Source organism: Thalassophryne amazonica, chromosome 5 (assembly GCF_902500255.1).
Source record: "Thalassophryne amazonica chromosome 5, fThaAma1.1, whole genome shotgun sequence".
NCBI lineage: Eukaryota > Metazoa > Chordata > Actinopteri > Batrachoidiformes > Batrachoididae > Thalassophryne > Thalassophryne amazonica.
In genome coordinates this window covers 72161114-72184801 of record NC_047107.1, presented here as the reverse complement: position 1 = coordinate 72184801, position 23688 = coordinate 72161114, and the positions used below count along the sequence as shown (strand labels likewise).

General features: G+C 44.3%; 1 protein-coding gene across 7 annotated transcripts in view; it reads right to left on the bottom strand.

Moving 5' to 3' along the window:
- Positions 1-16696, bottom strand: part of aopep (aminopeptidase O (putative)) — a 277707-nt gene extending 261011 nt beyond the window's left edge. For all 7 annotated transcript variants that reach the window (XR_004560798.1, XR_004560796.1, XR_004560797.1 and 4 more), the window contains exons 1-5: positions 15763-16696; positions 15026-15195; positions 14604-14841; positions 13572-13785; positions 12576-12700 (exon numbers count right to left, since the gene is read on the bottom strand). Coding sequence is in view for 4 of the 7 variants with exons in the window: in XM_034170526.1 (XP_034026417.1) it covers positions 12576-12700; positions 13572-13785; positions 14604-14841; positions 15026-15195; positions 15763-16661 (1646 nt within the window). In the remaining 3 variants the exon portion in view is untranslated. The remainder of the gene's footprint in view (positions 1-12575; positions 12701-13571; positions 13786-14603; positions 14842-15025; positions 15196-15762) is intronic.
- Positions 16697-23688: the final 6992 nt, after the last annotated feature.

Here is a 23688-nt window from a genome sequence, read left to right as displayed (position 1 = left end):
CAATGATGATGCAGGTTTCTGCGTATTGTTGCTGACATCATAATCTGTCTGTTTGTTCCCCTCCTCCTCTCAGGTCCTTTGGCCGATTTCCACCAAACTTGATATGTAGATGACAGTCAACCTTAAAAGGTTTGTTTTTGACAAAGGTCAAGGTCATTGGAGTCGAAGGTTAAAATTTTGATTTTTCACTCTGATGTCCACCCAATGTGGCACACGTGTGTAGATGGGTTCTGGGATTGTTTGAGCAAGGTCAAATTTACCAACGGTCAAGTCACTGGCAGTGTGAATTTTAACAGCATTATTGGTTAAGTTGCAGTCATAGTTGACTAAAATCTTATGAGAAAGATTTTAGTCAACTAAATACCAGATCATGAGATTTATTTGACTAAAACAACTCAGAAGATGAAATTATGACTAAAACTAAACCAAAATATTCTGTCAAAATTAAACACTGGTCATTGTGGTCAGGGTCATGTCTGCCTGTCTGTTTGCTGGTCTACTCCTCAGAGGTCTTATGCTAATTTCTACCAAATGTTTGATGTTAATGAAGGCTGACACTGAAATTGCCCTTAAAGAATTCATATTGGCAAAGGTCAAGGAATTAGATTTTCAACCTGATTTAGACAAAATATGGCATCCACTGAGGTGGATTTTTTTTTTCTTTTATTATCCAACATATTATCATCAGCTCATGGTAATACAATGTTCAGCTGGGTACAACACTATAGGATGGACTTTCAGTGATATTTCAGTAATTAAATAAGAATTAATGAAATAGTTGGAGATACTGTGGGAGGTGCTGCAGGAGTATGGAGTGAGGGGGCCCCTTCTCAGGGCTATCCAATCTATGTACTCACAAAGTGAGAGCTGTGTTCAGGTGCTCGTTGGCCTCCACCAGGGCTGTGCCTTGTCACCAATCCTGTTTGTGATATTCATGGACAGGATATCAAGGCGTAGTCAGGGGGAGGAGGGTTTCCAGTTTGGTGGCCTCAAGGTCTCATCACTGCTTTTTGCAGATGATGTGGTTCTGTTGGCTTCATCGGCCTGTGACCTCCAACACTCAATGGATCAGTTCACAGCCGAGTGTGAAGCGGCGGGGGTGAGGATCAGCACCTCTAAATCTGAGGCCATGGTTCTCAGCGGGAAACCGATGGATTACCTACTACAGGTAGGGAATACGGTCTTGCCCCAAGTGAAGGAGCTCAAGTACCTCGGAGTCTTGTTCACGAGTGAGGGGACAATGGAGCATGAGACTGGCCGGATAATTGGTGCAGCAGGGGCAGTATTGCATTCACTCTACTGTACTGTTGTAACAAAAAGGGAGTTGAGCCAAAAGGCAAAGCTCTCGATCTACTGGTCAATCTTCGTTCCTAATCTCACCTATGGTAATGAGGGTTAGGTCATGACCAAAAAGAACTAGATCGTGGGTACAGGGGCCCGAAATGGGCTTCCTTAGGAGGGTGGCTGGCGTGTTCCTTAAATTCCGGTCACACAGCACTTAACGAAGGGCAACGAAGCCCAAAGGAAACAAGAAATCTGGACTTTCATTGACTTTTGTTGGCATCGTTTAACCTTCGTGCAGCTTCGTTCCTGCAGCTGACGCTTTGTCAGGATTTTTAAACTGTTGAAAAATTTGAACAAATGCTGCCAAAAACCTCAATTTGCAGGATGGCTTTGCAGAAGCGTGATAAGTCTTGCTTGTTTCCGTGGAGCTGAGGGCCGTCACAATGTAAGAATATTTTGTGTTATTTGCTGTGATCTCTCAGAGCAAACAGCACCTCGGTTTGTGCAAACCAGGCGGCAGGTTACAGAAACGAGACTTTGAGCATAGTGTGGAAAAAGTTCCAGCAGCAGTGGACAGTCATGTGTGAACAGCTTTCATCCAGAGAGGTGTGACATATGAAAACAGAAAACCCAGTGTGATTGCAAATGGCTTCATTCTTTTTTGAACGTTTGAGTCGCTAAATCATGTATGAGGCAGTCCTTTTGTGCATGTGTGTACGTGTGCAGGTGCTAGAACACATCCAAACACTGAATGCATTCATCCAGAGTGAATCAGCTGGAGACAAGGTGTGTGTCTGATCCACATAAGCAGCGCCTGTGCCCCCGTGATCAGAACGAGTAATCAAACCTGTGCACGTGCGTGTGACTGACTTCTTGATCATTCAGCCGCAGGAACCGGAGCAGATGGATCCACCGACGTGTGCACAGATCTCCACAGTGGACATCTGTGCAGCTTCTCCAGAACTCAGGTGCTATGAGCTCAGTCCCAGCGCTGAGTCCTGGAATGCAGAGATGCAGACACACACTGCTCCGGCAGTGGCTCCACGGGCATTTCATTTAAAGTGTGGAGATCAGCGTTAGCTTCTGTTTCGTTTTGTTCCTCTTTCGTTCTATTGCACTCTTGATTCGCAGGCTATTCGGTGATAAAGCTTGTTTGTCCACCTTTTGTCAACGATTTGTGACTTTTTTACTTTATCCCTTCATTCAGGAATTGTTGTATGCCACATGACTGGGCCATTAAAGACAGGGTGAGAAGTTCGGTCATCCGTTGTGAGCTCAGACTAGAGCCACTGCTTCTTCACATTGAAAGGAGCCAGCTGCGGTGGTTTGGGCATCTAGTAAGGATGCCTCCTTGGCACCTGTTCCAGGCATGCCCATCTGTGAGGAGACCCCGGGGAAGACCACACTGGCCTGGGAACGCCTCGGGATCCCCCAGTCAGAGGTGGTCAATGTGGCATGGGAAAGGGAAGTCTGGGGTCCCCTGATAGAGCTGTTGCCCCTGCAACCCGATCACGGATAAGCGGCTGACGATACTTGTTCTACATCATACTCATCCACTCACTCATCTTCAACCGCTTACTGCAATTGAGGGTCACGGGGGACTGGAGCCTATCCCAGCAGTCATAGGGCGTGAGACAGGGTACACCCTGGACAGGACGCCTATCTGTCACAGAGCCACATATAGACAAACAAACACATTCACACCTGCACTCAAACCTATGGACAATTTTAAGTTTGGATGTGGGAGGAAGCCGGAGCACGAGGAGAACATGCAAACTCCACACAGAAAGGCCACAGATGGGAATTGAACCAATGGCCACCTTGCTGTGAGGCAACAGTGCTAACCACTAAGCCACCGTGCTGCCCTTTACTTGTTCTACCTTTCTGATTTAATATACATTTAATATATATTTCGATCTTTCAGTTTACGACATGATAGAGAAAAAACAAGAATGTATCTAAAACACACAATTCCAAATACCAAATCAATAACTTGCCATGCAGTGAACTGGTGGTCTGTCTAGGGTGTACCCCGCCTCTGACCCAATGTCCATGGGGAAAGGCTCCAGCAACCCCATGACACTTAATTGAAATACGCGGGTATAAGAAATGAATAAATTAATGAAATCAATAACTTGAGACACTGCATAAGACTCATGACTGGATGGTTGTTGAGTATACTATACCTATAGTTTCCACTTACCGACTAAAAAAAAACATTAACATGCTATCAGACACAATGCAAAGCAACACATAGCGCAGCACAAGAGTCGTTGCTGTGGTAAAGCCCAGTGCAGTATTGGTGTATTGCTGACATTAGGCAGGAGAAAGCAATTGTGCTACAGATCATTAAATCCTGGTCAAAAGTGAGATATGTCTTAACATTGGGGGGTTCATGAGCAGCTACACTCTGCTTACACACAGGGATGTGCATTAGCACACCTCCTCCTCATTGTATAACATCAAACTAAAACAAAAGTGAATTGAAAACAAAAATTGCAAAAAATAAACCTAATGGAAAAAACAAAGTTTTGATAACTCTGGTTTGTGTCATCACGAAGCAAGGACACCCAAGGTGGGGCTGGCTACATGAGGGTCCAGGAGCAGCAGGGGGCTATCTACACCTGTTGGATATGGAGTAGATGAGGAGGAACGTTTTTAAGAAGAAGGCACTCAAGTGCTTCACTTCAAAGTGCTTCACTCCAAAGACCTTTGGTGGATGTTGGCGTCATACATGATCTTCTTGCATACAAACAGTTTTCTTAACAGAAATGTATCACTTCTGTCACCTATTGAGTCTGACATCTAAATAGCAACACCTGGGTTTTACAGAATGCACCCCTCCTCAGCAGTCGACTTGTAATCACTCATCAGTGGTATGAAGGAGGAAAGATGAAGGGATGCAGCAAACATTTGAAATCCCTGTAACCTGATTTTCATACCTTGCTGAAATGAATGGATACCATTATTAGTGGTAAAATACAAAAATGGGTACTTAATCTCTAATCTTAAACAGTGTACAGTACTGTAATGAATGTAATGAAAGATCAGCTGTGAGCAGGTGGTATTATTCAGCTACATAGTGAGGAGCTCCAGCACTCAAACTTCCTACTTCCTTCCACCAACCAGTGTAATTTCCTGCTCACCCCGAATCAAAATACACAGTCAAATGTAATAATCCTTAAAATCCATCAGACCCACTAGGGGAGGTCAAGAGATGTTTACCTGTCATAATTTTTACCCTGTAGAGGAAGAGTCAATCATTTTCTCCTTTTACTCATGTAGCTACCTACTATGATTTATAACACATTTACAGGAAGCTGTTTTTTTTCTTTTCTTTTTGTGCTCACCATGAAAAAGAAAAACTCTCCACTATGAAGGCAGCTCATACGAGATGAACGAGACATGCTGAAAGATGGATAGGTCTACGAATGTATGTGTATTTGATTTATCACAGTCCGCCATCAAGCAGTGTAGGATGTTCTTCCCTTCATCTGAATAACAAAACGAAACACATTACATGTGGATCTGGATCAACTTCAACTACAACTTCAAGATCACTTAAACATGTCCTGAGTGTTGACCTGCAGTAAAAACAAAACAATTTCATCAACCGTGACAAATAATTCATTTAGCGAACTTCTGGCGTCATAATGTCACACGCACATCCTTTCACTGTTAAGTGAACAATGCAGACAGTCACACAAACACGACCACAGGAATCAGCCTGTGTGCAGTGAGGCAAAACAATTCCATAGCGCTGAGGGTGAAAGTGTAATTTCAACACTTGTGTCATTCCAAAAAGAAAAGTGTGGAAAGCACCATGCTCTCAGGGGTGTGAGACAAGTCTTCATATGGCCACGTGGCTGGCAAAGCCAGCTATGATTTGTCCAACAGTCCAGACTTTTGGGAGGCACAGATCTGTCAGCTTCAAAAAGAGAGAGAGAGAGAGAGAGAGAGAGAGACTGAAAATGCCATGTCCTTCCTGTAACTCCCAGTCTGGATTGATGTAGTCAAAATGTGATGAAGAGATTACACATCCACATAACAAAAAGAAAACGAAATGGTTCACATCATGCACATGAAAATAAAAGCAAACACCTTAAATTACAGCGGGTGCGTGACTACATGCATACGCAAGTGTCCATAAATAATTGGCAGCATTCATGATTCCAAGGAAGGTCTCACTATATCAACTCAGAGGAGACTCATATTTAGCAATTTGGAGGACAACACTCCCATTTCCTTTAGTTACTTAAGACAATGTGTTGTGTGGGCCGCTGAAGAGGAGGTACTGCTGGCCCACCACCACCAGAGGGCGCCCTGCTTGGAGTGCAGGCTCCAAGCACGAGAGGGTGCCAGACCCAGAAGAAGTGACAGCTGTCACTCATCCTCTGCACCAGCTGTCACTCGTTATCATCACTACCATAAAAGCCGGACTGCAACTCCACCTCCCCGCCGAGAAATCGACTACCAGTACCAAGGTAATTTCTCTGCTGACTAACACTGTGTGTGTGTAATAACTTGAACCTCTATTGCAGCCGTTTTCCTGGAGTGTTGCCTTATCTGGAGGATTGGCGTTTGGTGTGACAGCGACGGCTTCGCCTCACACCCCATCACAGATAAGTGGTTGACCAGGAGCTGCACGAGTGTGTGTGATTTGGAGGTGCTCCCTCCCAACTGTGTTTGGACTGTAAATTACTGAGTGTGCGGACTCACACTCATACATCATCTTTCTGTTTTCTGCCAGCAGTACCAGGGTCGACAGCCGAAGACAGAGGCCACCTGGGGACTCGGGACTTGGCGGCTCCGGTGTTCTTCAGACCGTTGGTGGTGGAAGCCGTGTGGGACGCAGCTTCTCTCTCGTCGGGCGTCTTCTATCTTCGAGCCTGCCCACACGTCACCTGGTGTTTATTGACTGTGAAAATTACGACACATTTCGTTGTGTATTATCACAACATTAAATTGTTACCTTTTGGCTTACTCATTGTCCGTTCATTTGCGCCCCCTGTTGTGGGTCCGTGCTACGACACCTTCCCAACAGGATTTCTCGGCCATCGTCATGGACTCCGAGGGGCGTCAACTTCAGCTTGAACGGCCAATGGAAGAGCCAGGAGCGCAGGCGTCAGCGGGAGGCGGGTTGAGTGAGCTGCAGCAGATCTTAACCGCCTTCAAGGCCCGGTTAGAATTAGTGACCGAGCAGAGTGTCCTCCTTAATCGGAGGGTGGAGGCTCTCACTGCCAGGGTGGAAGCGCGCGATCAGGGCGCTGCTGCAGCCACTCCTCTGGCTGGTCCTGGGCCTGTATCAGACATTCCACTGGTCGTTCAACGAACCCCCCCACCGTCCCCTGAAGCATACATAAGCCCTCCGGAACCGTACGGGGGCTGTGTCGAGACGTGCGCGGACTTCCTCATGCAGTGTTCGCTCGTCTTTTCACAGCGCCCCGTCATGTACGCATCAGACGCTAGCCGGGTAGCTTATGTTATTAATCTGCTTCGAGGAGAGGCACGCGCATGGGCTACGGCGCTTTGGGAGCAGAATTCACGGCTCCTAACGTCTTATACTGGGTTTGTACGGGAATTCAAACAAGTGTTTGATCATCCCAACAGAGGCGAGACCGCTTCGAACGTGCTGCTGTCGATGAGACAGGGGCGTCGTAGCGCAGCCGAGTATGCAGTCGGCTTCCGCATCGCGGCAGCGAGGTCCGGCTGGAATAACGTTGCGCTCCGCGCCGCCTTTGTAAATGGACTGTCCCCGGTCCTTAAGAAGCACCTACTGGCCAAGGAGGAACCGCGGGAATTGGACGGGCTGATCGATTTGGTTATACGTTTAGAGAACCGTTTAAATGAGCATCGTCGGGAGCAGGCTGGGAGGCGTGACCGGGCACGAGTCGTCCCTCCCCCTTCCGGTTCCGATAAGATGACGTCGTCCCCACGCTTCACTGCCAGAGAGCTCCGTGTGGCTACAGCTCCCCCTGCTGAGGAGGCTAGGGACACGAGCAGGGCCAAATTAAAATCAAACATCAGACAAAGGAGGCTGGCCCGCGGGGAGTGTTTCGTCTGCGGCTCTTGCGAGCACATGCAGAGGGACTGCCCTAAAACGGTCAAACTACAACGCCCGTCCTTAGAAACTGGGCTAAGGGTGGGTCATAACACGCACGCGGGAAAACCCCGCAAATCTGCACGAATCCCAGTAACAATCCTTTGTGGGGATTTAACCCTTCATGCCCCAGCACTGATAGACACAGGGTCTGAAGGGAATCTGCTGGACAGCAGATGGGTAAAGGAAGTAGGGCTCCCTCTGGTGGCTCTGCCGGCACCATTGCAGGTGCGAGCACTAGATGGCACCCTGCTTCCATTAATCACACATCAGACACAACCAGTGACTTTGGTTGTGTCTGGGAATCACAGGGAGGAGATAGTGTTCCATGTAACACCTTCTACCTCCCGAGTGATTTTGGGCTTTCCATGGATGGTGAAGCACAATCCCCGGATTGATTGGCCGTCTGGGGTTGTGACGCAGTGGAGCGAAACCTGCCACCGGGAGTGCTTAGGATCCTCGGTTCCTCCCGGCACTACGGCTAATGAGGAGGTCAAAGTTCCCCCCAATCTATCGGCGGTGCCAAAGGAGTACCACGATCTTGCTGACGTTTTCAGCAAAGATCTGGCACTCACTCTTCCCCCGCACCGACCGTATGATTGTGCCATCGATTTGGTCCCGGGCGCTGAGTACCCGTCCAGCAGGCTGTACAACCTCTCACGTCCGGAACGCGAATCAATGGAGACCTACATCCGGGACTCCTTAGCTGCCGGGCTGATCCGGAACTCCACCTCCCCGATGGGTGCTGGTTTCTTTTTTGTGGGCAAGAAAGACGGCGGACTCCGTCCATGCATTGATTACAGAGGGCTGAACGAGATCACGGTTCGCAACCGATACCCGTTACCTCTGTTAGATTCAGTGTTCACGCCCCTGCATGGAGCCCAAATTTTCACAAAATTGGATCTTAGAAACGCGTACCACCTGATTCGGATCCGGAAGGGAGACGAATGGAAGACGGCATTCAACACCCCGTTAGGTCATTTTGAGTACCTGGTCATGCCGTTCGGCCTCACTAACGCCCCCGCGACGTTCCAAGCTTTGGTAAATGATGTCTTGCGGGACTTCCTGCATCGGTTCGTCTTCGTATATCTGGACGATATACTCATCTTTTCCCCGGACCCTGAGACCCATGTCCAGCATGTACGTCAGGTCCTACAGCGGTTGTTGGAGAACCGGCTGTTTGTGAAGGGCGAGAAGTGCGAGTTCCACCGCACTTCTTTGTCCTTCCTGGGGTTCATCATCTCCTCCAACTCCATCGCCCCTGATCCGGCTAAGGTTGCGGCGGTGAGAGATTGGCCCCAACCAACAAGCCGCAGGAAACTACAGCAGTTCCTAGGCTTTGCAAATTTCTACAGGAGGTTCATTAAAGGTTACAGTCAGGTAGTTAGCCCCCTGACTGCCCTGACCTCCACCAAGGTCCCCTTCGCCTGGTCAGATCGGTGCGAACTTTGAAAGGGTCACACCCACGTCGACATCTTTGCGTGGCCACGGAGTTACGACGTTGTAAAAGCATAAATGATGCTTTAGGACTGTTATTTTTATTTTAACCTTTATTTAAATTGTGTGTCAGTGTGTCATCCCTGCCTGACTGGAAAATCACTAAGGGCCCTTGGGCAAGGCCTTTAATCCCCTATTGCTCCCGGTGTGTAGTGAGCGCATTGTATGGCAGCACCCTGACATTGGGGTGAATGTGAGGCATAATTGTAAAGTGCTTTGAGCGTCTGATGTAGATGGAAAAGCGCAATATAAATGCAGTCCATTTACCATTTTTGCAGTCCATTTATTTAACCAGGTTAGTCCCATTGAGATCGAGACCTCATTTGCGTGAGGTCTCGATCTCGAGTGACTCAGCCAAATGTAATCCTTTTTAACAAACATAATGCCTGGTGCTTATTTAAGGCAGGCATATTTTTTGCTTGTTTGTTTGTTTGTCTGGGTTTTGTTTTCTTCTCAGGTGACGTTTTGACCCGGTGTTGCAGACCGAACAGTCCCCTTTAAAACTTGGTCATCAGCCGCCGTTCACTGGTTATCACCTCATTTCTGCTTAAAGCTGCACTCCAGTCATCATCTATCTCAGTGACCGATATCTGAAGCTTTTGTACAACAATCATTTCCACAGAAATTCAGCATTATTTTATCATAAAAGACGGAGGAAGCGATCAGAGCATCGCAGCTACACGAGCAGAAAGCTGTTGCGTTCACTGCGCGTTGGTCATTTTAAAGCGTCACCAAGTATCGCCTCATTTCTGCTTAAAATGGCCTTGTTTCTGCTTAAAACATACTTTAGAATGATTTAAGAGGTTTTACCTTGTCATCTGATGTTAATAATCCCATTAATACTTGATGGCTTTGGGTGAAGAGACTGTCTCAGAGCTTCGAAATGATGCATGCGCAGTGGAAGCAGTGCGGACCAATTTTTAGGGGCAGACCATTCGGTTTGCGACATTAGCCATAAAACGAGGCAGGCCCCTATTCAAGTTCATGTGTCTAATCAAGGAAATACGGTAACGTAAATCCAACAGATTTTCTTTTTTTCTTCAGTGTGTTTTTAAGTAAAACAAACTGCTGACTGACAGTCCTTAAAGTTTCATTTTGTAAACAGAGTACACTGTGTTCATGAATCAACCTTGTGGGTCCACAGTTACACGGCACAGCCCATGAATGCAAACCTGTCCTTACTTGACGTCTTAATCTCCAGTTTCCTGCCCTCCCTCTCCATATCTCAGTATAAATACTTCACACCACTGCGTCGCCTCTGCTCTCCCTTCTCTGTATCACACTACAGCGGCTTCATGCTTCCTTACCACTTCCCTCCACCCCTGCTGTTTCCACTGGGGCACTGTACAAAAACTCCTTGGCAGGGTCCCAAGGATGGGGGCCCACATACCTCCCAATCTCTAGATTAAATAGCACCAGCCTCTGAAGTCCTTCCAAAGGCTAATGGCTTTTGTTGCTGGGAATAATCCACACATCCTCTCCCACATCCTGGGGGTCCGCTGGCCTGTTGTGAACTCTTGCCTTTACTCTGTGTGTCTATATCACTCATCTCCTTCTTAATCTACACTTGCAGGTTGATCCTTCCACCTATCGATGGCACAACTCTGTGGTGAAGTGCAGAGACACGTACATCTCAACTGTCCACAAGAAATGGATGTCACGTTGAGGTGACAAGGAGTTGAAAACCATGCAGCTTCATAGACAGTCAGTGCAGCTGCTGTCTGAAGTTTAATGATGGCCTTAAATATCTGCTCTGTCATTTGTAGCTAACTCAACTTTAAGCAGTCAGGGTATGAGGGATAACAGCCTGGGAGCAAATCGTTATGAGGCAAAGAAAACATCTGTCAGGCAACAGCCACAGCAGAACATTCAGTGTGTCAGCTTTTGAATAAATAAATACAACAAGGAGAGCCATTTTCACAAGATGAAGGTAAAAATTTCCTTCAATCAAAGAGCTCTGTGTTTAGGACAAAGTTGTCAAATAAAAATATGCAAAGTGGAGAACAAGGTGCCGACTGTGTCCCTCTTGTCACTCTCTGTCCTTGACAATGTCTAAGATCAAGACCACTCCTAAGCTATGACTTTCAAAATTCACGCAGAATCCTTATTCAGGTATGAGCTCATATCCTGTCTGGGGCACTTTCCTCTAGGGAGCCTGACGTAGAGAGGAGAAAGGCAGACAGAGCAAAAGAGAGACAGACTGCGGCTGCAGACCGCAGACGCTGGGACAATGTTCACCAACCACTCAAATCAGTTTACGTTATCAACACAATGTAAAAATGCCAGACAGCAATGAGTGTGATTTGCATCAATCTCTAATTCTAACTTTGGTCACATCTATGGCTGGCTTTCATATCAGGCATAATAAAACAATTATAACACAAGATTTCCAGAGAAACTATCACTGTAACAAAATGCAAGTGGCTAGAACAAAAAATGACCAAAGTATGGGAGGAGTGGGAGATATGAGAGGAAGCAGAGATAAACACAGTAAACAGACAGAGATGGGTGAGGTACTGCTATAAAGGTCAGGAGGAGGGAAGAAAACACTCAAGAAAGGAAAGTAAAATGTAGAAGTGAGATAAGTCAGGAGTACAGGGTATCCAGAGGGGTGTAGAGCAGTAAATCTGCCATCCTTTGGGTTTGCACCCACACATCTCTCCTCTGGGCCCCAGACCTTGGCTCATATTTTACCACGTACAGGCTAAGTGTGGTGCAGAAACCACCTCAAACCTCTGTGGGTTAAAAATCACAGCAGAATGAGTCGCTAAATCAATGAAGCCGTGTCAGAAGTTGGGTTAAAAAGCTCATTCGAGTGTGAGGAGTCTATATAGGCAGGAAAGGGCTATGAACAAAGGCTTTCTTTGGCTTTGAATAAAAAATGGAGAAAGTCAAGTGAGAGTTACTTTGATGTTGTGAATTTGGTGAAAGGGAAAAGAGACGCGGCGACGGTGCAGGATGGCTTGGAAAAAAGGATGAAGGAAGAGAGAGTCAATGAGTTCTGGAAAAATGATGAGGGAAAGGATGGCCAGGATTTTGGAAAAGGGATGAAGCAAAGGAAGGGAGGGATTAGATAATGAAAAGTAATGACTGAAGGCAGCGCTAAATTATGGGAAACAGTTTTAAGAGCCCTAATGAAGAGTTTTTTTGTGACAATTTGTATACATTTTTTATTGAGTTCCTCTGGTGTAATGCATCTGGATTATTTATTTGTTATCATAATACATCTCAAGTGATGCCCTACTTTAGTACAACCACTCCTACTGGCCAGCATCAATAGAAATAATATTCAAAAAGGAGTACTTCAGGGGAAATTTTAATGTAGAGCATTCGTAGGACTGAGGCATGGTTTTAAAATACCAAGTATGATGCAACTCTAAAAAGTCTGCAAATTATCAGCCTTGTGTTTTACTGTTAATTATCAGCCTTGTGTTTTATTGTTTTGTCATGATGAATAAAATTGCAATTCAGCATTTAAAAAAACCTGTGTTCCTCTTTTGGCTGCTTAGAATAAGTGCATGCCCCCACATCTGATCCGCACATCTAATGAATAAAGGTTTTAGAGTCAACCACATAACCAGCCTCATATATATGAAGACTTACCTCTGTACTAACTACTCCCTGCTTGTGATTACAACAGGTTTTTTTTTCTTCATTACTGCATCTTCTATTATTTTAAGAGAAGGGTGGTTACCTGGCCATACCCAGGCTGGAGAACCCAGCTGGGACAATAAGAACATCAAGACGAGGAAAGGGGTGGACTCCCAGAATGGTGTAGGCTGCAGCCAGACATTGTGGCAAAAGCTTGAGGACTCCCATCTACAAAAATGAATAAAGAAATCAATACGGGACTTTTTACATCTGTTGTAAATAGCATTAGCGTTACCTGATCATCAGTGCAAACTTGACATTGACCAAGTTATCACATCAGCAAACATTCTCGGGAAAAACCTTAAAGGCTTTAAACTTAAAACCAACCAACCAGTCATAGGCCAGGTTCAAACAGGAAGTAAGTTCCAAAATACTCTAATTATTGACCAATTCATTTTAACTAACAGAAAATCTGTAAATTTAGTGCTATCTACAATTAAATAAATATATTCTGTACATATCAGTATTTATTCACTGTCTATAGAAATAGGAATGAAGGTCATAGGAATAAAGTACTAAGAAGAAAAAGAAGTATGTCCTATATAGGCCCTGTGCATTCTTGGTGCCATGCTTATTTCTGAACTCAGAAGTGGTGAGGAGTCTATAACTCACAGGTTCCTTGGCCAGTCAAGGCTGGTACCTGTTTCCAGCTGGGTGGACCGGGATAATACAGATGAAGTATCATGTCAGAGGAAAGTGACAGGGTATCAAACCCATGTCTACATCTTGGTTGCTCAATTCCTTATCTCACTGAACTACCAGATCTATGAAATACTAAGGTAATGCTAGAAATATCAATACTTCCACTCTTTCCCTCCAAGTAACAATTTTACTTAAAATTTACTTAAAAATGTCTTCAAAAATAAAGGTCTATGCAGATGACTACCACATGAATAAAGATGAACACTTTCATAATTATTGCAAGAAATAGTTAAAATCTGCTCATCCACAGATAAAAACATGAACTGATGTTGGCTTTCTTTGCATATCATGTAAAATACAACAAACTTGAGTGTCAGGGTCTGTGGCAAAACTCCACCTGGGCTTTCTCAAGCAGAGAGACTGGGGCAAACACACGGTGTGGAATCACCCGCTGAGACCGCGCTGACCACTCAGTAAAGCGGCAAGGGTAGTCACCATGGGAACAAGAGGTGACATCATCCATCATGCCTGAACAACCAGTTACAGAGAGACCCTCATCCTCACGGGAAGAGGAACAGCCTGCAGAATCAGAGCAGGTGGTCTGATCTCCGCTGCAGCAGTTAAAACAGGAAAGAATGTTTAATCCAGAGTTAATACAGACTTAATGAATTCTCTTTTTGAAAGAACACAAAATGCTGGATGCAGTGACCCACTCATGGCATTCCACGTCCTGTCTTGTTCTGTTAGACATTGAAATAAAAAAGGATAATTGGAATATACAGTATAGTGCACATCATAAAGTAAAACCACATCAATCCCAAAAATATTGAGAGGCCAGCACGCAATCTGCCCTCACTCTAAATCCAATATCGAACATGAACTCTATCTTCAGCGTCAGAGCTGTTTCAAGGGTTTTCAGACACATCAAACTTTCCTTCCAGCCATTCACTGAAAATAAAGGCCTTCCTTGTAGTAGGAGATTCCTAGGGCCTGCAGCAGGTTATGGCCGGGCTGCTGTTTCAGGAAAACCATGAGGGGAGGAGGAGGATTACTGGAAAGCACAGACAGACCTGCCAACTTGCTGGGCAGCAGAGAGGAGACCCCGGACCAACCCCACCCCACCCACAGCAATTTGGCCCTAATTCCATAGGCTGCACTCTATATCCTGCAGCAAATCTATATAACTGATGGTCTCCAAAGATAATTACTGCTGACCATTAACTTAACCACAGTGTGGTATGGCAAAAACTTTAGCGTGGCAAATTGTTGATTGAGTGCTGCACTCCATTCATCACTCAGAGTTCTGCCATTTTTGGGACAGCAAAAGGAAAATTTTGCTATAGGACTTTGAAGGACCAGACATGGGTTAATGGCAGTCTGGAGAGGAGGACTTATAGATGAAAAGAACACAGGAAAAATAATAAAATACCTGCCAGTCTGGAGTGTTGAGCTCTTGAGTAGTTCACTGGTGCAGCGTCCAAGTTTGTGCAGTAGCTCAGCCTCAGCACCGGAGCCAGGGTTAGCTGTATTGCCATATGTCCCGTCTTTCACCCCACTTTCCACAGTAGGGGGAAGGACCGCTGTGACTTGACACCAGTGGCCCACTGCCAGTGTGAATGTGGAAGCAGGCATAGGCATAGTGACATAGTAATTCCAGATGTAGAAACCTACAGAGAGGAGCAAAAGGACAAACGGAAAACAAATGAAAACAGCAATGAGGGTGAAGAAACAGAGACGATTTTGGAAGCCAATTAAGAAAAAGATATTTTGAAGTTAAACAAAATTAATGAAAATGCTTGACTATTACACAATCAGGCTGCTGGCTGTGACTGTGAATAGTGAGAAGCTTACGTGGGTCCCCGTCCGCAACAGGTATGACCTGATCCTCTCCGCTCATCAAAACCACACACTCACTGGGAGCCCGCACTGCTGCCTGCCATGTTGACATGGCAACAGGCGGCTCTTGGCAGGGGAAAAGGGCTCGGTTGTTGATGGGAGATCCGGCAGTGTAAACACATACCCTGGCAGGGTAAACAATTGTAAACTATAAACAACCCTTGCTTCAACAATCAGAGGATCCACCAAGTGTGCCAGCCCAGTCTCACTTTTTTTTTCGAGCCCGTCATGAAAAGCACCCCATTTTCATGACAGTTTTTTTCATTTTGCTATTTATAATCATCCCCTTGCTCCTAAGGCTAACCATAACCATAGCGTAAGTGTGTCCCCTCCCCTAAACCTAACCATAACCCCCCCATATCCCCCTATCACCCCACATTTTGCACCCTTGTCATGAAATGAAATTGTGCCCCCATCACAAAAAGTGCCCTGTTTTCGGGCCCCCGTTAAAAACCCATTGATTAATGTACTTTTCATAATGCCACCATGAACTGCCGTGAGACTGGGTTGAGTGTGCACATATTGACATAAAGTATAGTCATATATGAAATGGAATATAACAGCCTGAGGTGTACTTCTGTGAGATCCTAAATCAAATAGGACCTAACAGAAAAGGCCAATGCTTGCAGGTCTTTCAATCTATAACCATACCAACAGACTTGTTTAGAAGGTGTTAACTTCATGACACAAACCCGTCATCCTGGTCTTTGGTCCACCTTATAGAGCCTCCTGATGGACTAGTCTCATAGCAGATTCTCAGAGCTCGAGGGAAATCCAGAGGGCAGGCTATCCCACGTTTTCTCACCTGCAGACTCCAACGGTCCATATGAAAATGCAAACAGTCCCCATCCTGAGTGCCAGGAGCTCGGCTACACTGCCAAAACAGATGGTGTTGCCGCCTCCACTGGTTAGAAGGCATTGAGATAAGTTTCTGAATAAGGGTTCTTTGCTGGAACACTGGGTTGATGCTTAACCTCTCAGCTGAAGCATCGTTTAGCAGGCTAGACATTCCTGGCACAGATGTAGTGTTGACCTCCTCAACTTTTAACACAGTAAGGTCACAGCAATCCAACACCAAAGTGAAATCACATTCAGACGTGGTTTCAAAAGAGTTTAAAGACTGACCATTCTCAGCTTCAGCTCTGTGCTGACGCCCTGCACCAGAAAGAGTTTGAACTGCCACCCCATCACTTTTTCTGGCACCAGAGAGATTCTCAAACATCTCTGTAGATTTCTCAAGTCCTTTTCTGTCCCTTAGTTGAGATTGCATGTCCTGTAGAGTTCTGGCTGGTGCACCAAGAGCACTTTGAGTACAAGCTGCTGTGTCATCCCCTAATGTATCTTCATTCAAAGATTGATAAGATGAAGTCTGAATATTCTGAGCTTCCCCGGGCGCAGGTCTGGTTGTATCCTCAACCTCAGTCCTCGCTTGATGTGCAGGTTCCAGAAAGAGGACGATACTACCGCTGATAACTGTCCTGTCAAAATTAACAGTCAGGTCCAGCACATAATGCTTGACAAGCATGTGACTGGTATTGGCTCGTAGTGGAAGGTCATCTGTATTAGGATCTAGGCTCCCATCAGACTCCATTCTACAAAAAAGTGAATTCACAGACACAGGATGTCTAAACCTAGAAAGCAAGACCAAACAGTGAAAAACAGTCAATCAATTCTGGAAAAAAAAAAACATATTTTAGATGCAAATGTTTTATTTAGAGTACAACTGAGCGTGCCACAGACTAAAACAGATATACTTTACCCTGTGAATTAAATTTTTTTTTCCAGTGTACTATTAGTTGCCAACTTTGTCATCGACTTAAACTTCAGTGTCAAAAGCCAGCTGTTCACACATTCCACAAATGTAACCAAACAAGTTTCATAATACCATTTTAATGAGTGTTTGTGAAAAAGGAGTCCAATGCCAGGAATGGCATACTGTCTGCAGTATCCTATATTAAAATTTCTGACATGAGAGTTTTTTCTGTCACAATCCTTCCATTTAGTCTGTTCCGGGGCATGAAGGAGGCTTGGCAAGACAGAGGTGCAATTACCATTTACAGCAGGAATTCCTCAGAAGTTCCTCAGTGCAGTAATCATAAAATATGAGCACAGAAAAACAGACGACTGCAGCTATGGGGAAAAGGCAGAAAAGTCATGAAATCTCCTAAACAATAATACAACAACACTTTGCTACTGCTGAGGTATAAAGAAATTTAACATAGTTTTAGTGACGTGAAATACATTTGCGTATCCTGCTGCTAAACAACGAAGTTATCAGCAAGCAGAGCAGCAAAGGCTTCCTACAAGTAAATTATGTAACATGAAATAGATAAATGCTATTAACTTAAGCACTGTGGTCCTATTCATTCAGCCATCCAACCACGTCTCTCTCTCTCTCTCTGCCTATGGGGAGTCCCCAGAGTCAAAGCCATTTGTAAACGTTCATATTTTACAATAATTATATTTTATTTTAGTCTGTGACACTTGTGTATTTACAATAATATGGTGGAGTTTGCCTTTTACTTTGTCTACCAAGACATCTGCACCTTTTCTACTGGGATGAAAACTAATTGTTACCTGCAGTTAATAAGAAAATGAGGCCGCAGTTAATCAAGGTTTTACAATCATTTCTTTATTTTGCAACTAGTCACACTTGCCTTTGTGGTTTCATGTACCAGATGTACATGCAAGTGGAAGTAGTACTCCCAACATGGAAATATAAATTTATTTGAATTAGTAGTATTTGTATTATATTTGCTTTTTGTTTTTTAATTAATGATTATTTGGACATGCGAAATTGGATTGTTTGTGTAGCTACTGAACAAGTAGTGGTAACAGTAATTCATTATTAATTTAATTTTGCTATGGCTTCCAAATAATTGCATATGCCTGAACAAGTGAAAGCAATATCTATATTTTAATAGCCAAGTGGCCTCTGTATGTGTATGCATGCACGTGTATGGTTTTGATCACAGAGAAACTGGGGACAGCTGACATCTGCTGCTTGGTATGCCTATGTATTTTGGGTCAAGGATGAACTCCACTCAAAAAGAAAACTGATAGGAGTGATTTTTGGAGAAATTAGGGATATTAGCTAACAACAGTGACCAATGGATGTTAATCAAATTCTGGACTCACACGCCATTCCACCAGGGGGCGGTAAATCATCTACAGTGAGGAAAATTATTTCATCCAATATAGATTTTCCAAATTTTCCCATGTACAAAGAATGGAGAGGTGTGTAATTTTTTTTATCATAGGTACACTTCAACTGTGAGAAACGAAAAAATAAAAAAAATCCAGAAAATCACGTTGTATGATTTTTAAATAATTAATGTGCATTTTATTGCATGAAATAAGTATTTGATCACCTACCAACCAGCAAGAATTCTGGCTCTCACAGACATCTTAGTTTTTATATAAGACACTCTCTGCACTCTTTACCTGTATTAACTGCACCTGTTTGAACTTGTTACCTGTATAAAAGACACCTATCCACACACTCAATCAATCACACTCCAACCTATCCACCATGGCCAAGACCAAAGAGCTGTCGAAGGATATCAAGGACAAAATTGTAGACCTGCACAAGACTGGGATGGGCTACAAGACAATAGGCAAGCAGCTTGCTGAGAAGACAACAACTGTTGCCGTAATTATTAGAAAATGTAAGAAACACAAGATGACTGGCAATCTTCGTCAGTCTGGGGGTCCATGCAAGATCTTGCCTCGTGGGGTAAGGATGATTCTGAGAAAGGTCAGAAATCAGCCAAGAACATGGGAGGACCTAATCAATAACCTGAAGAGAGCTGGGACCACAGTCACAAAGATTACATTAGTAACACACCACACCATCATGGTTTAAAATCGTGCAGGTCACGCAAGGTCCCCCTGCTCAAGCCATCACATGTCCAGGCCTGTTTGAAGTTCACCAGTGACCATCTGGAGGATCCAGAGGAGGCATGAGAGAAGGTCACGGTTAGATGAGACCAAAATAGAACTTTTTGTTATCAACTCCATTCGCCGTGTTTGGAGGATGAGAACAACCCCAAGAACACCTTCCCAATCTAGAAGCATGGGGGTGGATACATCATACTTTGGGGGTGCTTTTCTGCAAAAGGGACAGAATGACTGCACCATATTGAAGGGAGGATGGATGAGGTCATGTATTGCAAGATTTTAGCAAACAACCTCCTTCCCTCAGTAAGAGCATTGAAGAAGGGTCATGGCTGGGTCTTCCAGCATGACAATGACCCGAAACACACAGCCAGGGCAACTAAGGAGGGGCTACGTACGAATCATTTCAAGGCCCTGGAGTGGCCTAGACAGTCTCCAGACCTAAACTCAGTAGAAAATCTTTGGAGGGAGCTGAAACTCCAAACCTGAAAGATCTGGAGAAGATCTGTATGGAGCAGTGGACCAAAATCCCTGCAACATCCCTGAGGTAAAATGTTTCCTGTAGTTTTCACCAGATTTGCACACTGCAGCAGGGATTTTGACCAGGTCCTCCTGTGTAGTTCTGAGCTTTCTCAGAATCATCCTTGTCCTTAGACAGCTCTTTGGTCTTGGTTATGGTGGACAGGTTGGAGTGTGATTGATTGAGTGTGTGAACAGGTGTCTTTTATACAGGTAACAAGTTCAAACAGGTGCAATTAATACAGGTAAAGAGTGCAGAATAAGAGGGCTTCTTAAAGAAAAATTAACAGGTCTGTGAGAGCCAGAATTCTTGCTGGTTGGTAGGGGTTCAAATACTTATTTGCAGCAGTAACATACAAATAAATTACACTCAAAAATATAAACGCAACACTTTTGGTTTTGCTCCCATTTTGTATGAGATGAACTCAAAGATCTAAAACTTTTTCCACATACACAATATCACCATTTCCCTCAAATATTGTTCACAAACCAGTCTAAATCTGTGATAGTGAGCACTTCTCCTTTGCTGAGATAATCCATCCCACCTCACAGGTATGCCATACCAAGATGCTGATTAGACACCATGATTAGTGCACAGGTGTGCCTTAGACTGTCCACAATAAAAGGCCACTCTGAAAGGTGCAGTTTTGTTTTATTGAGGGGGGGGGGGATACCAGTCAGTATCTGGTGTGACCACCATTTGCCTCATTCAGTGCAACACATCTCCTTCGCATAGAGTTGATCAGGTTGTCAACTGTGGCCTGTGGAATGTTGGTCCACTCCTCTTCAATGGCTGTGCGAAGTTGCTGGATATTGGCAGGAACTGGTACACGCTGTCGTATACGCCGGTCCAGAGCATCCCAAACATGCTCAATGGGTGACATGTCCGGTGAGTATGCCAGCCATGCAAGAACTGGGACATTTTCAGCTTCCAACAATTGTGTACAGATCCTTGCAACATGGGGCCGTGCATTATCCTGCTGCAACATGAGGTGATGTTCTTGGATGTATGGCACAACAATGGGCCTCAGGATCTCGTCACTAGGGTGGTTCAAAAAAATAAAAGTTGGAAATTCATTACTCTCACCCCTTCATTTTATGATGCTTTGGGAAAAAAGAAAGCCTGCCAAATATTTTTGTCATACATTAATATTTAGAGGTAGCACATCATAGCTGAAGGTTGTAAATATATCAGTTATCGCTGCCCGAGTGCCCGTGCAATAGGTTATCCATTAGCCAGTATCTAATCACATCACTTATAAAGAGGATAGAAGTTAACCACCTGAGTGTAACTAAAGTATAATTTTATATTCAATTTAAAACTATACCTGGGTTTAAATATTTCTCACAAACAACATACTTTCAAAAATGTTATTTTAGGCTACAAGCTGAAAATTTTGCTTCAATTCACAGCTTCTGTTGTGAAAGTGTCGTGACACGGACCCACAACAGGGGGCGGTAATGAACGGACAATGGATAAGCCAAAAAGTAACAATTTAATGTTGTGAATCGCACAACGAAGTACAGACAATAACAATATGGTGGGATGTCAATTATACACAAGGTGACGTGTGGGCAGGCTCGAAGATAGAAGACGTCTGGCGAGAGAAGAGCCGGATCCCACACAGCTTCCACCACCAACGGATCTGAAGAACACCGGAGCCGCCAAGCCCTGCGCCCCAGGTGGCCACTGTCTTCAGCAGTCAGACCCGGTACTGCTGGCAAAGAACAGAAACAGTATTGATGAGTGCGAGTTCGCACACTCAGTAATCCCACAGTCAGTGTTGAGTTAGGAGGGAGCACCTCCACCTCCAATCACACACTCGTGCAGCTCCTGTTTAACCACTTATCTGGTTTGGGGTGTGAGGCGAAGCCGTCGCTGATCACACCAAACGCCAATCCCACAGATAAGGACACACCAATCAATCAATCAATCAATTTTTTTATATAGCGCCAAATCACAACAAACAGTTGCCCCAAGGCGCTTTATATTGTAAGGCAAGGCCATACAATAATTATGTAAAACCCCAACGGTCAAAACGACCCCCTGTGAGCAAGCACTTGGCTACAGTGGGAAGGAAAAACTCCCTTTTAACAGGAAGAAACCTCCACAGGAAAACGGCTGCAAAGAAGTTCAGATTATTACTTTGTAAGTCAGCAGAGAAGTTACCTGAATGGTAGCTGATTTCTCGGCGGGGAGGTGGAGTTGCAGGCCGGCCTTTATGGTGGTGGTGATGTGAATGAGTGACAGCTGGTGCTGATAACGAGTGACAGCTGTCACTCCCAGTTGATATGACGCCCTCTCATGCTTGAAGCCCGCACTTCAAGCAGGGCGCCATCTGGTGGTGGTGGGCCAGCAGTACCTCCTCTTCAGCGGCCCACACAACAGCTTCTTTTCTTTCAGATCTTTGGTGATGGTGAATCTAACATGAGATAAATGTCAAAAGAGACACTTGCTGACTTAACATGCTTAACCATTAACTGGAAACTTCAGTAAAACATGTCAACTACTAGAAGTAGAACATTTGTATACCTTATTGGTTCCACCGACTGAAATAAAGGGAAACAAATTGCCCTCAAATGGGCAAATACTCAAGGTATTTTTCTTCAAACACAATGATTTGAAGAAAACTGTCCATGATGCTGCTGTGACCTCTATAGACATGGCAATTCCTTTTTGGGAGAGAGCTAGAATCCCACTGAGGGCAAAGCAGCATCTGATCACAAAGTTAGAAAAGGTGTTCGGAAAATGGAAAACATTGAAAAAGACCAAGAATCGCAATACAGACAAGCAGAAGAAAGATGAAACAGTGTTTTGTGAATCTTTGGAGGACTTGTTTGACATGGCACATCAGGATGTCCTAACAATGATAAAGTTTGAAGATGACAGACAGTTCCTACTTGCTCAGCGAGAGAAAGGTAGAGGATGCATGACAGGCATAGATAAAATACAAACTGCCAAAGAACAAAGAGCAGAAAAAAGGAAAGCTGCAGAAGCAAAATACAAAGAGAAACTGGACGAGCCTGGACCATCTAATGTCTCACTACCTGACACTGTCTCCAGCCAGAGTGAAGAGAACACAGAAAGTCCAGATGAAGAATTTGTTATGCCAGTGCCACAAAAAGCCAGTAAAATTAAAGCTGTTGTAACACCAGGACTTGCAGCAGCATTGGATAGGACCAAAACAACAGACAGAAGTGCCACCTATATTCTGACTGAAACGGCAGCAAGTCTTGGTCATGATGCAAGCAACTTAAATATCATTATCATGTAAAGGATGTTCTCTTATGTTACACAGCTGTATAATTGGTTCTTGTGCTGATTCATACATTTTTGAATATTAAGTACTGCAAGGCATAAAGAATATTATTGTTTGGTGCTATATCAAAATATATGTGGAAATATATTAAGCATAGACTTATTTAAATTTATCAATAATGAAACAGTATTTCATCAATAAAATGAAAATGCAATGTTTGATTGTTACAAAATCTTCGCTCCCCCAGTATGTAGGTATTGTAGGAGCATGATACATGTACAAGAAGAACTGCATCTCACAATTCATGTTTTAGTGTTAACTATTTTATGGGATATGAAAAGATTTGATTTTCCAATGTATTGCCATAATTTCTGTCCTGACATATCAATATTAAACTGACAGAAATAATTTGGAAATATCTGGAAATGACCATACTATATGACAAAGTTATTGCGAGCAAAATCTTTAAGGGCTGTGTGCTACCAGTAAAAATTATTGAAATTGTACATGATGTGTTTTTATGTTAGGTACAACAAATTTAGAGGGTGAGACTTGAAGTTTTTTGAAAAAAAAATTTTGACCATTTTTATGGACCACCCTACTCGTCACGGTATCTCTGTGCATTCAAAATGCCATCAATAAAATGCACCTGTGTTCTTCGTCCATAACAGACGCCTGCCCATACCATAACCCCACCGCCACCATGGGCCACTCGATCCACAACATTGACATCAGAAAACCGCTCACCCACACAACGCCACACACGCTGTCTGCCATCTGCCCTGGACAGTGTGAACCGGGATTCATCCGTGAAGAGAACACCTCTCCAACATGCCAAACGCCAGTGAATGTGAGCATTTGCCCACTCAAGTCGGTTACAACGACGAACTGGAGTCAGGTTGAGACCCCGATGAGGACGACGAGCATGAAGATGAGCTTCCC